The sequence below is a fragment of the Zonotrichia leucophrys genome, chromosome 10 (assembly GCF_028769735.1).
Source record: "Zonotrichia leucophrys gambelii isolate GWCS_2022_RI chromosome 10, RI_Zleu_2.0, whole genome shotgun sequence".
NCBI lineage: Eukaryota > Metazoa > Chordata > Aves > Passeriformes > Passerellidae > Zonotrichia > Zonotrichia leucophrys.
In genome coordinates this window covers 14,175,716-14,189,192 of record NC_088180.1, presented here as the reverse complement: position 1 = coordinate 14,189,192, position 13,477 = coordinate 14,175,716, and the positions used below count along the sequence as shown (strand labels likewise).

General features: G+C 45.8%; 1 protein-coding gene across 1 annotated transcript in view; it reads right to left on the bottom strand.

Moving 5' to 3' along the window:
• SLCO3A1 (solute carrier organic anion transporter family member 3A1) overlaps positions 1 to 4,145 on the bottom strand; it is a 140,431-nt gene extending 136,286 nt beyond the window's left edge. The window contains exon 1 of the mRNA XM_064722719.1: positions 3,896 to 4,145. Within this exon, the coding sequence (XP_064578789.1) occupies positions 3,896 to 4,069 (174 nt within the window). The 5' untranslated portion in view covers positions 4,070 to 4,145. The remainder of the gene's footprint in view (positions 1 to 3,895) is intronic.
• Positions 4,146 to 13,477: the final 9,332 nt, after the last annotated feature.

Here is a 13,477-nt window from a genome sequence, read left to right as displayed (position 1 = left end):
GGGCAAAGCTCTCCCTAGGAAGTTAAGCACAGCTCAAAAGTTTTCATTCAGCAAAACAAGAAACAATTTGGCATTCATTCCCACGCAAACACCAATGCACCCTCCTTGGGAGGGACCAATTATTTTCCTTTCCATCCCATGCTCAGGCCAGTCATCCTCTATCACTTGATAAAACACATGAATAGCTGCATTCAGAGCTGTAGCAAACAGAGACAGCTCAGTAAAGCTCTGTAAAAACAGCTCCCCAGAGCACACCACAGAGCTGGTTCCCAACGTGCTTCCCATATGCATGCCCTTTATCCAAAGGAGCCCATGGCTTTGGCAGATGTTGGATGCTTGCAACTAGGTCAGTTTGAACCAGAGTGAGCTGAGGCTAAAGGCCAGGGAGAGAAATTAAACTGCACTCCTGCTCCACAAAGTGTGGCTGTCAAAGAGAGAGCTCCGTGCCTTCTGCTCAAGCAATGATTTCACCACTGGCTAGGCACAAGATCTGACTGGCAGGGTGATGAAATGCCTCGGAGATGAACCATCAGGAGCGCTTGGAACGTTATTACCGGCAAAAATATTCCAAAATACAGAGCATGTAGGAATTCATGGGGAGGGAGGGAGGCAGACAGGCAGCAAAGTGTTGCCAAGGTATGTGAATCAGCCTTATCGAAACCCTCATCGCTGCATGGCTGGCATGACTGATCACACTGCTGCATCCACCCGAGAGGCACAGGGCTCCAGCTGGAGAACAGAGGCTTCAGCCCTCCCCTCCTCGTGCCATCTGCACCAGCCACCCTCAGCTCTTTAATCCACTGCCCAACACTGCAGGAGAGCATCTGCAGGTGGGAATCAGCTGGGCTTCTGAAAAGTTGCTGCAAAAATCCTGAGTAACTTCTGCAGCAGGGACGCCTGCAGACTACAAGCAGCATTTCCCCCACTGCCACTGCAGTTGCTGGGAAATTCAAGTCTCCAAAAGCACGCAGGAGTAATTAGATGAAGCCAAATAAATGTGTACACAAAACCTTACACGAATATGCAAATAATAGGGTGTATTCAGCAGCCCCAGAAATTAAAGCAGCAGCGCAGGCTTGTATTTGCATAAACTATGCAGGATATGGCACCGAGTAATTTTGGAACATGTGCATTTTGCAAACAGCAAGCATAATAATAGACAAATATTTTGGAACGTGACATTGATCAAATACTCCCTAAAACTTCACAAGAAGAACCTCAGAGACACTGCACTATTTAAACACAGACATCTACTGCTGGCATCCTGGGGTATTTTCACTGCTGAGTTCTGTGGGAAAAGAATTGGACTTTATATAGATTTTTATCAGCATTTATTATTTATAAAGCCCTGTTGGCAAGCAGAATGTTTTATGAACAAATAAAAGTGAATGATCCTTGCTTAAAAACCACATAATGAATGAATGTATACTTTGTATATACATGCAAGTGGTTGCTGCTAGTGTATTGCACTGTGAACATGGAAAAGGGGAGGTTTTTTACAACTCTAAAAAGAAGTAACAATAGCCACTTCTAAATGTACTGACATGAAAGCCAAGCCCAATCCAAACTGAGCTCTTCAATCACTCCTGAAAAGCCAAGCCCCTGGCTTGTTTTCTTAACAAGCTGAGTTTCTGCCCTCATGGTCTCCCTCAGACAGAATCTGAGGAAACCAACTTGTCACCGTATAAGGCAAAAAAAGGTTTCTCTTCCTGAGTTACAAATAACTAGGGAAAGTCACACATGCGGCCAAAGAAAGCAGAACTACAATACAGAACTCCCTCACTGCTGACAGGCTAAAATTAGTAGTTTATTCAACTGCTCAGAACTACGCACTGTGCCTGTCCTGTGCAGCATCTCCCTCTTTGCCTGCCCTGCTGTTTGCTCTCCACTTTGTCTCTCTTGCTGCTAATTTGTCCCTCGGGGAGCAGCCCAGGAGCCACCACCGAGCCCCGCTGGTCCCAGGAGCCCGAGCAAATGAATATCCACTTACAGCTACACCTGGGCAACTCTGCAGTGCCTCCCCTGATTCCACCCCACGGCAGCACCTGAGAACAGCACCTGGCCCCACGGGACACTCGGTCTGCAAAAACCATTAAGTGCTCTGTGCTTTCCAGCAAGCATCTCTGCTGGTCCTGCTCTCACTCCCATGCAGCACCTGTAAGCACAGTGCTGGGCAGACTGGCTTCAAACACAGATTCACCCTCCAATGACAATTCCACATTTGCATCTGCTCATTGTATGAAGAGCATCGTGGTATTTGCAATGACGGCAGATAAATTATACAGGGAACAGAGGAACACTTGCCCAGTGCAGCTGGGCCACTGCTTATGCATGCTAGGGATTGTTTTGAGTTTAGTTTGCTTTTTTTTCCCTTTTCCCCCACTGCCCAGTTGTCTGTTACTGCCTGTGGATCCTGCTGGCCATGGAGCTCAGGACACAGACCTGGAGAAAACAGAGAGCAGGTAGAGAGCTGCTGAATTTATCTCATCAGGGAGGAGGGAGGGCTCTGGGAATCGCAGAGCTCTGCGAGGCTGATTCGAGGCTGGGCTGTGTGAAACACAAAGCACGCCCCAGGAGTTGGGGAAAACAGGAAAAGAAACGCGAAACTGGCGAGGAGTGAGCAATGCAAAGGAGTTTGAGGGAAATGCCACACTGGGGGCTGATGCTGCCGATCCTACGCTCCAACACCCCAGCCAAGCGTGCTGATATACATCCCCCTAGCAGATCCATGCATTCCTGGCACACCGGTGCCCACCGGGTGACATCACCCGTGGGCTCTTCCCTGGCTATTACTTTGAGGAAGGATTATCCTACACTCATTCACACTGACAGCTCATTTTGCAAGCAGCTCATCGGAAACAATATATTTACTTGCTAAGGTGTTACTCACATAAAGCAGGCGTGTTCCTGTCAGGCTCCTACAAATTAAGTTATATCCATATATACTCACCTAGGGTATAGAGCTGCTGAATTTATCTCATCAGATGTGATGCAGTTTCCTTTGGAATTACAACTATGTTTCAAACTAAACTTCTGTTTTATTATATGGAGATGAATTCTAATTTCCATTTCATATTAAGAGGGAATATTAACCATGGTTAGTTTAGTCACATACCTTGAAAAATTATAGATCACGTTCAGTACAAATTTGCATAAGTAGTTTGAGCATGTGAAAGAAGCAATGCTAAATGCTGAATACAAGTACCAAATGCAGAGTTCTTACATTTACTGTAGAATATATTATGTGTATGGCCTCAAAAAGCCTCAGAGATTACGAATACATTTCTTTTCCATGGAAACTATAATTCTCAAATCCAGCAAGCTATTTTAAGAAATTTAAATCAACTATACACTTACATCTGCTGGAAGCAGAACATTTCCACAGGCTGTACACTTCAAGGCACAAGCACAGCCGTATGGACATCTTCCCAACTCTTCTACTACACTTCTGCCTCTGACACCACATCTCACTATGCAGATTTAGTGCTAAAGTCTTATTTGGATTGTTCTGCGCCCAGCACCGAGACTTTCGGGGCTGCTGCGCTTCGCACCGCCGCATCACTTAAGAGGATGAGGGAAAGCGGTAACGCGGGAGGCACGAAATAAACGCCCCGCTGGCTTGTGCCGGTATTTATTCAGCGTGAAGCGGGAAGGCTGGCGCTGGAGCCGGGTGCCCGGGCAGCCCGCGTTGGTGCCGGCGCTGCCCGGGCACGGCCGCGCTCCGGGCGCTCGAGAGTCCCGCGGAGCGGCCGCACAAGTTGGGCGGCAGCGGGTGGGTGACCCCTGGGCGCTGCTGAGTCATTTCAGCCGCCCAACGCCGGGCTGCCCTGACCCCCCCGGGCTGGGGGCTGCCCGCAGAGCCGCCGAAACTTCCCCCGCGCCCCGCCGCACTCACCAGGTAGGCTCCCACCGTGCCCTGGGCCAGCATCAGGGCGCACTCGGACACCAGGAAGAGCTGGATGCTGGAGAAGCAGGAGACCTTCCTCCGCCGCCTGCGCTGCCGCGGCGCGCCGGCCCCCGGGAGCTCGCTGCCGCCGCCGCCGCCCGCCGAGCCCCGCTTCCCCGGCATCCTCCCGGGCACCGCCGCTCCGCCGCCGCGGGATGGCGGGCCCCGCGGCTGCTCCGCGCCTTCCTCCTCCTCCGCCTCCTCCTCCTCCTCGGGGTGCCAATCACAGCGGCAACCCGCGGCTGCCTCTCCGCCCGCGGGCTGCTGCCATGGCCAGCTCGCCGCCGCCTCCGCCGCCGCCTCCTCGCTTCTCCCCTCCCCTCGCCCGGCCGCGCTCCCTCTCTCCGCCGGCTCCGCGCAGGCCGAATCCGCGTCCCCGCCGGCGAGGGGCGGGGAACGCGAGGGGCTGGGGCTGGGGCCGGGGCTGGCGGCGGCTCCGCGGCGGGCGGGGCGGCCCCGTTCCCGTTCCTGTCCCCGTCCCCGTTCCCGTCCCGGGCTGCGAGCCCGCCGCCCCTGCCCCGCGCTCCGGGCGGCGGAGCGAGCGGCGATGCTCCCGCACGGCGCCGGCTGCGCGGGCTCTGCCCGCAGGTGGAGGGCAGGATGCCCCCTCATCCTCCCGGCCGGCTCCCTGCCCGTGCATGTCCCCCCTTCCATTCGGTTTTAGGGGCCTCTTTGCAAAGGGAAACGGAGGCGCCACAAAGATTAAATAAATGTTAGAAGAAACGAGCGGCTGGAGGTGACTCGCGTCGCACCACCGCTGCCATGTGCGCCAGGCTTGGCAGTGCTTGGTGCGCCGGGCACCTGCCATCCGTGGTGCCCTTTGTGGTCAGCCCCACCTCGAGTTCTAATTTCAGGAGATGTCTTCTCTTAAAAACCACTAATCTTCACTTCTACTATTACAGATCGCATTCCTTGTCAGCGTAATTGCAAAACCTGATCTGTTTCACTCTTGAGATGCACTTTTCTTGTTCATTTCTGGATCCACACTGGGGGCTGCTGTTCTACTTCCTTGTGTTATTAAACTCCAAGTTATATGGAACTTTAAATCCACGATTCATTTAGTACTGGGATGCCCATGGCCTTCAAGAGGAAGAAGTTTTTGTGGAGACGCAGGTTACCCTTTTTAGAAATACCCCATGATTAGTATCCTATATTTCATTTTCATTTAGTACTGGGATACCCATGGCCTTTGAGAGGAAGAAGTTTTTGTGGAAGCAAAGGTTACATTTTTAAGAGATACCCCACGATTTGCATCCTAAATTTCATTTTCAAAGGTAGTTGAGGCTTTGAAGCTACTGAACACCTTAGAAGATATCTTTGAAAATGGAACTTGGGACCATTCTAATTTTCAGAGCATAAATCATTCAGCACCAGGAAGTCAAGAGAACTGATATTTTGAATGAACCCTTTTTTCTTCCCATATCCTTTCTGAGTTTCTTCTCCCAAAATATTATCACCTCTTGGGGGCTTTGTATTTTGGCCTATTTTTACGTGAGTAACCTTATTAAACACGATGCTGAAAATCTCTGAGCGGTGTCTCCACCCAGGCTGATGAATCTTTATTGGTGCACATTGCAGAACTGCAAACCATTGCTGGAGAGAAAATGCAGAGACCTGGCACAGTCCGTCACTGCCCTTCGCTCATCAGCTGCCAACAGGTCCCTCCCAAGCTGAACTTTGTCTTGCCACAGCTTTTCCAGCTGGTCTGTGCCACATCTACAGGAGTCAATAGTCCGCTCCACCTCAGGGGCACAGCCTCCACTATTAATGGCCTGAGGCATCGTTATCAAATAATTAGTGAGGAGAACAGCCCGGTGCTTGTAGATGAGTGGTCTTAATTTTAATGAGATACTCATCAGTCCTCCAGACATTGCAAGGCTCACAAGATGAGAATTAGAAGTTACCTGGGGCCTCAGCTCCCAAGGTTTTTGCATGAGCCCATGAGAAACTGGCTCTTCCATACAGGTTTCTGCCAGTCCATAAGGTGTTTGTTTTCCATCCTGAAAAAACTGGTTCTTCCACCAGAGAAACCCCAAAAAGGCAAGTGTTCTGGAAATCTCTTTAGACAACAAAAGTGCTCATCACCTTCCTAAAATGTTTATTTAGGCACCTCTTCTGTAAAAATCCTGAAGTTGGGAAACTAGCAAGGTCTCTATCTCTAGATGGGTGAATTCACAGACTAATTCAATTAGTGTGGCTAGACAGATGCTTTGCTCCAGGTGGATGCTGCAGTGCGTGATAAACAGGATGGACAAGCTCACAGACTTTTAAATAGGTGAAACCACAGTGGTGTCTCTTAAAATACTTGAACATACAGAGTTATGCTAGGGGAAGTCTTAAAATTTCTTGAAAAAAACCTATCCAACAGAACCAATAGAGATTTTTGGGGCATTCTGGTCTTCCCAGTCATCTTTTGCCTGCTCTAGGTTAGATGTTAAAGATCTAAAAACTCATCTAACTCATGGAGTATATATCTGGAGGCAGAAGTAAACTTCCGCACGTGCTACTGCAGTTACCAATATTCAAGTTGATGCTTTAAAGCTCTTCAGAATATATATATATATATATATATATATATAATATATGCAAATGACATCATGTGTCTCGATCACATCTTCAACATCCTGTTGGAAGAGTTTGTTCAGGCTGATACACTGCTTGTCTTTCACAAGGAAAACAGCTGCTAGAAAAATTTGACTCTAATACTAATTATCTGAAACATCTGGTTGCTTGGTTTATTGCAGCAGAATACAATTTTCAGTTCGGTTTCTGTCCAGAAGAGACAGAATGCCTGGGTTTTTTTCTCTTATTTATGTTGTATACCCACACTTTTTTCCTTTAGGAAAAATTCATCTTGGGTTGCTCTGCTGAAAGAAAGAATGAGAGTCTTGCATCTCCACTCCATTGGTAGACCTGAGTTTGCTTTTTGCCACCTCGAAACAGACCACATTCCTGAGAGATCTCAGTAGCATGCTTCAGGGATGGACAAGTGACCTGGTTGGATTTAATAGTTAATTATTGCTATACCCAAACAGCTTTTCTGGCCTAAATTGACTCAGCTTTAACTACTAATGTGTGGAATACTAATGTTCTTGGATTATCATTAGCCTAGAATAAAAAATGACTCTACAGCTAGAATAGTCCCTTCTCCTCAGGGCTTGGCAGTTTTGCCAACACAGTTCTCAGCTCTTTCCACATCCAAAGCAAGCATTTTCCCCACAGTAATTTCTACTAAAGCATCTTGCAGATACCTTGTCAGGTTTTCATAAACACTCTGAGATTCATTGCTGGCAGGCAGCGTGTTGCCCCAGATAAGGGTGGGCACTCCAACCTTAAACCAGCCAATCTTAAACCAACCAATCTTAAATCTCCTGAGACCATCTCATCACACCTTGGCTCTGGACATCTCCTTGCTCCTGGGCTTGTGGCAACATTCACCTCTGGGTAACCTTAGCAGGCAGAGTTTTCTTGGCCCATCACCTCGCTGAAACAATTTCTGCTTTAGTTCACTTTCCCCCCTCCTGTTCATGGTTAATATTACTCCAAATTAGCTGTGTAATCTTGATGCTAGGCAGGCACAACTTTTTAGATCCATATTCAGAGTCATTGCCTGTTGTTTGGCACTGAAGAACTGAGGGAGAGCTGTGCAGGGTGAGGACCTTAGTGAAGTACTTGACTGGTATCTTACACCTCAAGGGGCAAAAGTGCAAACTGAAAATCTAAGCTTGACCATCAGCAGTGTGGGTAACAGGAGAAGGAGCAGGAGAGGATGATTTCCCTTCAGCAGAGCTGGTGGAAACCACTCCTGTGCAATGTGCCAAAGCAAGCAGCTGAGCTCTGTCATTAGGCATCTCTACAATTGCCATTGGAATCGTATTCCCAAACCTTCCAGACATATTTTACAGTCCAGGGAGCTAATGTGTGCCTCACCCAGTGCAGCCCCAGTGCAGCACTGTTACCTATTCCTGCTGAGGATGTAGCAGGGAAAAAAACCCAATAACAGATGCTAAGAGAAAATGATGGTCTTACAGAAGAATTGTGATATATATTAAAAAAAAAAAACCACAAAACAACCAAAGCAGTGCTGCAACCATTGTTGCCTTTAACATTGCAACCATAACTGTTGACTTCTGCCACCAAAACTTTTCTGGATGTTTTCTGCACGGTGACTGCACTTCATTGCTCTCCTCTCCACTGCTGTAGGTCAGGAGCAGCTATTGCAGCCTGATACTCACCTCAGTGCCTGCATCCTCACCCCTGCCCGTGGCTATGCTTTCAGACAGGTGCTTGTGCTCTCCTGCCCCGTGGCCCTGGGTGCCAGCCCGGCTGTAAATCGCTGCTAATCTGAGATAATTGCAAGGGTGACTGAGGAGCATCATGGTGATGCCCTGGGGGCATGCTTGCTCAGTCTGCCGGGTTCTGACACCGGATCTGCCCCTTGCTCTGGCAGAGAAGATGCTCTCACCTGGCTGCGAGGATGTGCACCCCTGCATTAAGTAATGCCCCTGAGAGGTTTGCATTCTGCCCCGTTCAAAATCCCACAAGTGAAGTTAAGAATCAGGCACAGCTGTCTCAGACACCAGTCTCAGACTACATTTGGGTTTCTTTCCAGGACAGTGTATCTGTGTTCGGGCCAGTTTTCCTTTGCTTTAAGCCATTTGGATGAAAGGAGAGCTCATGTGCTGCCAAAGCAGATTTGCATGTAATGTAAATCATATCCCCTTGGCACCAGATCTGCACCCCTGACTGGTCCTGCCTGGTGCATTTGTCTGGGGGAAGGCTTACGTAGTAAGACAACAAGGAATAACTTCAGATATGTTCAAAGTACAAGGAAGAAAATGTAAATAAATATGAGATCCCAGGGCTCTGGCCAAGAGGCTTTTCCTTGGGATGGCTTTGAAATTATGTTTTTGTGATTCTCCAGTGCAAAACCCTGTGGAACAGCTGGCACAGGAGGGAGGGGACAGGAAGGGATTTAAATCACCTACCAGTGCAGAATGGGGGTGTAAGTGTGCCCAGCAGCCAAGGGTGTGTGGCAGTGAGGAGAACTGAGACTGGGGCAGCTTGTGGATGTATCAGCAGCTGTCCTTTCCAAGATACCATGACACTAACAGTTTTAAAGCAATTTCTTTCTATAAACACTTCTGGCTTTACTGCCTTGCTATTTTGAGTCCTGCTGGAGACTTGGACTCATTAAAAAGGCATTTCCTTTGGACAAGCAGATTAGATAGCTGTTCCTTCCCCCACATGATGAAAGGATGGAGAACACCTCACTGAAGCTAAAAAATGCAGAAAATTAGGACATTAATTTAACAAGAGGTCAAGGCTCACCTTGAAATCTCCACCTATAAAAAAGAGTTAACAAAAAGAGGATATTCCTAAATGCAAGAATTGGGTGTCTTGTCTACAATCCACATTGCATAAACCTGGCTCCTAAACTCTAATTATGGTTTCCCAAATAAATGAGACTTGGATCTGAAGGCAGCTGAGTAATCTCCAGTGCCCCTGACTCCATGAGACCTGAGGGCATGCAACACTTTTGCAGCAGAGCTAGGCACCCAGCAGGATCATGGTCTAAATGGAAATCCCAATGACTTTTGAATTAAAGCAATGTCATTTAGCAAACACAGTATAATTGTGAAGTACCTGCAAATATTGACATCAGCCTAACGCCTCATTTAGTAGGAAAGTTAATTTGCAGAATCAGAAAATGAAAAGTAAATTACTGGACAATAGACTGCTGCTTTCCTGACTATTAATCAGCATCCCATAAAGCAATGCTTGTCCAAATGGTAAGTCAATATACAATAAAAATATTTAATTTCTTTTTGTAAGGATGAGACCTTGAAACTCTTAATTCTAAAAGATAATTCTATTTAGTAAAAAAAAAGGAATGTCATCTGTATTTTATACATTGATGTACCTTTGTGAAACAACTAAGATACTCACTGTAGTAACACATTATTACAAATGTTCTGCTTTCCTGTCACTGTGACACTCTGAAAAATATTCTTGGCCAGACCTGTCCATGGCTGATGATGCAGCAGAAGGCAATGTTCCCTGGAGTCTGCAAGAATTCATCTTCCAGGTGGTGGGAGAACGGGAGGAGTGATGGTGACATCTTTTATGTGGGAAGTCACGCCAAGCTCTCACACAATCACAGTTGCTGGTGACACACAGAAACTTCTGCCCAGCTCTGGGCATTAATATTAGTGGGTCAGCCCAAAGTTCATTGCTCTGATTTAATTTTGACCCCTTACTTGGTAGTTTTTGTGGTGATAGCTTGACCCAATTTGCTCCTTCTATGTGTCCACCTTGTGAGTAAGTTCCTCTAATGGCAAAACGTAGCAGAGCTTTTATATGAGTTTGTGAAGCACTTTGGACCAAGGGAGCTATAAACACTTTGTAAGCAAGTGGAGTTTCACCCAGACACTGAACAGTTGTGCCCTGACACTTCTTGCTAGATAATGCCTTGATGGACCCATACTTGTAAATCAGACTGTCCCCTTGGTAAAGAAGTTGTTTACAGTGATGCTCAGTGGCATCCTGAAACCCAGCCATGGGTGCATCTGCTGACTTCCCCTGGAGCCTTTTATTTACTTGTCCATGACCTCGTTCTCAGTGGATCTCTCAGCTCGGTGTGAACACTTTCAATCAAACACTGCTTGCTTTCAGCCCAGTCATATTTTTTTTTCTCAAGACATAATGTAGAGCATTGTATTTGTCTCACTGTACTAGTTCCTGGGTTTGTTGAAATGAATGTTGTATCTCTTTGAAGAATAGATTTTATTAACATGTCTGAGCTGGTAAAAACCTGGCTTAGGGCTTTTCTGGATTAGCTGTTTCTTGCCAATGGAAGAGAGTTTCCTGTGTGATTTTGTGGTGAATCTGTAGTACCAGGGTCTCTCTGAGACACACTGTAGTCACAGATTAACTGAGCCACTGTGAAGGGTGTTCCATCTCTCAGGCTGAGGAAAAGGTGTTCATGAGAGAGTGGGAAGCTGAATAATTACAGATGATAATTAAAGTAGTGGCCTATGCTGTCCATAAAAGAATCAAGGCAATCAGCAAACACAAAGTAAGATAGACAGAAAAGAGAAGAACTTCACTGATGGCATTGTGATGTTGTGGAGCAGCTCTTCAAAACAAAACCAGCTCCCATAAACCAGCCTTTTATTGCCTTTTTTTATTTTTTGTTTGTTTGTTTGTTTGTTTTTGTCTGGTTTTTTGTTTTTTTGTTTTTTTTTTTTTTTTGGCCAGAACTGAATTTTCTTACCCCCTCAACTGCTGCATGACCCCAGTTCAATTCAATAAGTTCATCTTAGGAGCAGCTAACAGTGTTGTTGGGTGTTACTCTATATACTTATGTAATTTCAGTTGGGTGAGCTTGATGTAAAAGAACACCCTTTTGTCACCTTAGCTGTCCCAGTGCCTCTGGGTACCTTAAGGTCAGCCACAATCTGTTTTGGCTGGACACATAACCCTGAGTTGAGCTTTTAGGTTCATGTAGATTACTCACAATGTGCCTTTGAAAAATGGCAGCGATATGAATGTATAGTGAGCATTTTGGCCAAAATTAAATGTTTTTATTTTGTCTTATACTCTACTGTAATAGCCTGCTATAACTGAGTTTCAGCATTTTTGACAACATTTGGTCCTCAAAGGTTTGCACACAGACAAATGGAAGCAAGTAGGAACATCAAGAATGGAATTGAATTTTTTTTGAACTTATTTTATTGGAGGTTTAGTGGTTTATTTTGTTTTATTGGTTCAAGCTTTTCGAATTAAGAGAATCCCTAAATTATTTCATGTCTATGTGAAAATGAAATGTCTATAACAGCCTCTTGTGGTACGTAATGTCTGAGTACACAAACTGATATTTAAGGCAGTAGTCATCTGATATAAAGACTCAGCTGTGTTGAGCCTTTATTGAAGTCCTTGCAGAGCATTCCTGAGGTCTGCAGGCAAACTTTATCCAAAGAGCACCAGAGTCTTGCTGCTTTTCATCCCCTTGGTCCTAGAGGCTGAACTTCCCCTTATGAAGGATCCTTGCAATGTTTGCTATGAAGGAGTGCAATATCTCTGAAGCAATGATAGAAATGCAGTGATAGAAATGCAGGACCCAGGAATGCAGGGGAGAGAGGGGTTGTTGACCTCACTGGAACTTAGCTAAGTCAGTGAAAGATAAAGGGAATTCACTTGCTCTTGGCCTGACCTCCAGCATGAAAACAGGGCAGTGCAATGGGCAGTCAAAGAATAAAACCAAGTTATTTGAAAGTGCCTTGGTAAAGCAGTGAAGAGTTGCTCCACTTGACCTTAAAATAAGCAAAGCCCTCAAGGAAAAAATGTCCAATTCATTTGCTTACTGTGAAGCAAACAGAGCCCATAGTTTCTTTGACATAACAGAACAACTCTCCTGTAAAAAAAAGTCAGGGAAAAGAAGGTGTCATTAAAGGAGATTTGTGAGCTTGTTATCTTGAGGCTTGATGCTAATTCTAGAGTGTTCAATAAGCATGGAGAAAATGGAGCAACAGGAAAGGCAAAGCCTGACAGGTTCTTAACAGCGTTACATTCCTGCTCCACTTTTCATTGCTATTTTAAAAAGAAAATAATTGGGTTACAGGAAGTATCCTGAAAGCTCTCACATGAATGTTTGCTCCTTGGGTAGAGTGGCCTGCAGGTGAGCCCTCAGCAGTTATTTTTCATTGAGAAAAAGACAAAATTTCAATCTCCTGTATTTTTTTGGTGTGAAGGGCTGTCCACAAGCCAAGAATGGCATTCTGCTAATGCTGAGGGTGCAATAGTGAGGTTTGGATGCTAATTATTATCTCACATCGGAGCATGGGATGGCTAGTTCAAATGGATTTAAAAATAAGTAATCTCCCACTACTCATTAAAATGTTCTTCCTCTCTAGACCAAGAAACTAGCTCCAGCCTTTTATACTTATGGTGGGACATCAAGAGATGGGATTCATTCTGCCACTAAAATTGTTCATCTTCCCAGAAGAGACCATATGCACCTACCCAGGAAAGTTACAGACAGGATCTAATCTAGAGAAGGAAATGACCTTGAGATGTTGTTTACAGGATATTCCCTAGAGCTCAGTGGGATCTGGTGCCATGAAGACACCACAAGGATGGGAGTTAATTCCCACTGCCTAACAACAAACATTGACACTGTCATTCAGGATCCAGCTTTGCACCTCTACCTTAGCTCCCTTTCTGACTTTCAAAGTCTCTTTTCTGAGAGAAACATCCTAACTGTCAATTATGAGGGATATGTTAGGCTGCATAATTAGGATGAAGGACAGCTGTTCAGAAGGCAACTATTATTTTTATTTTTCTATGGTAATATCAAACTCTCCTGTGAATCAATCATAAATGTCTCTCCAGTGATTTATGACCAGTATGTGAAAGCTGAGAGATGGCTTGAATGCAGATTTTGTTATAAATTATTTCCTTGAGTTTTTGTCCCAAATGCAATAATTTACTAGTATTAATAGTCTGTGCACATCACATTGAGGCAAAATG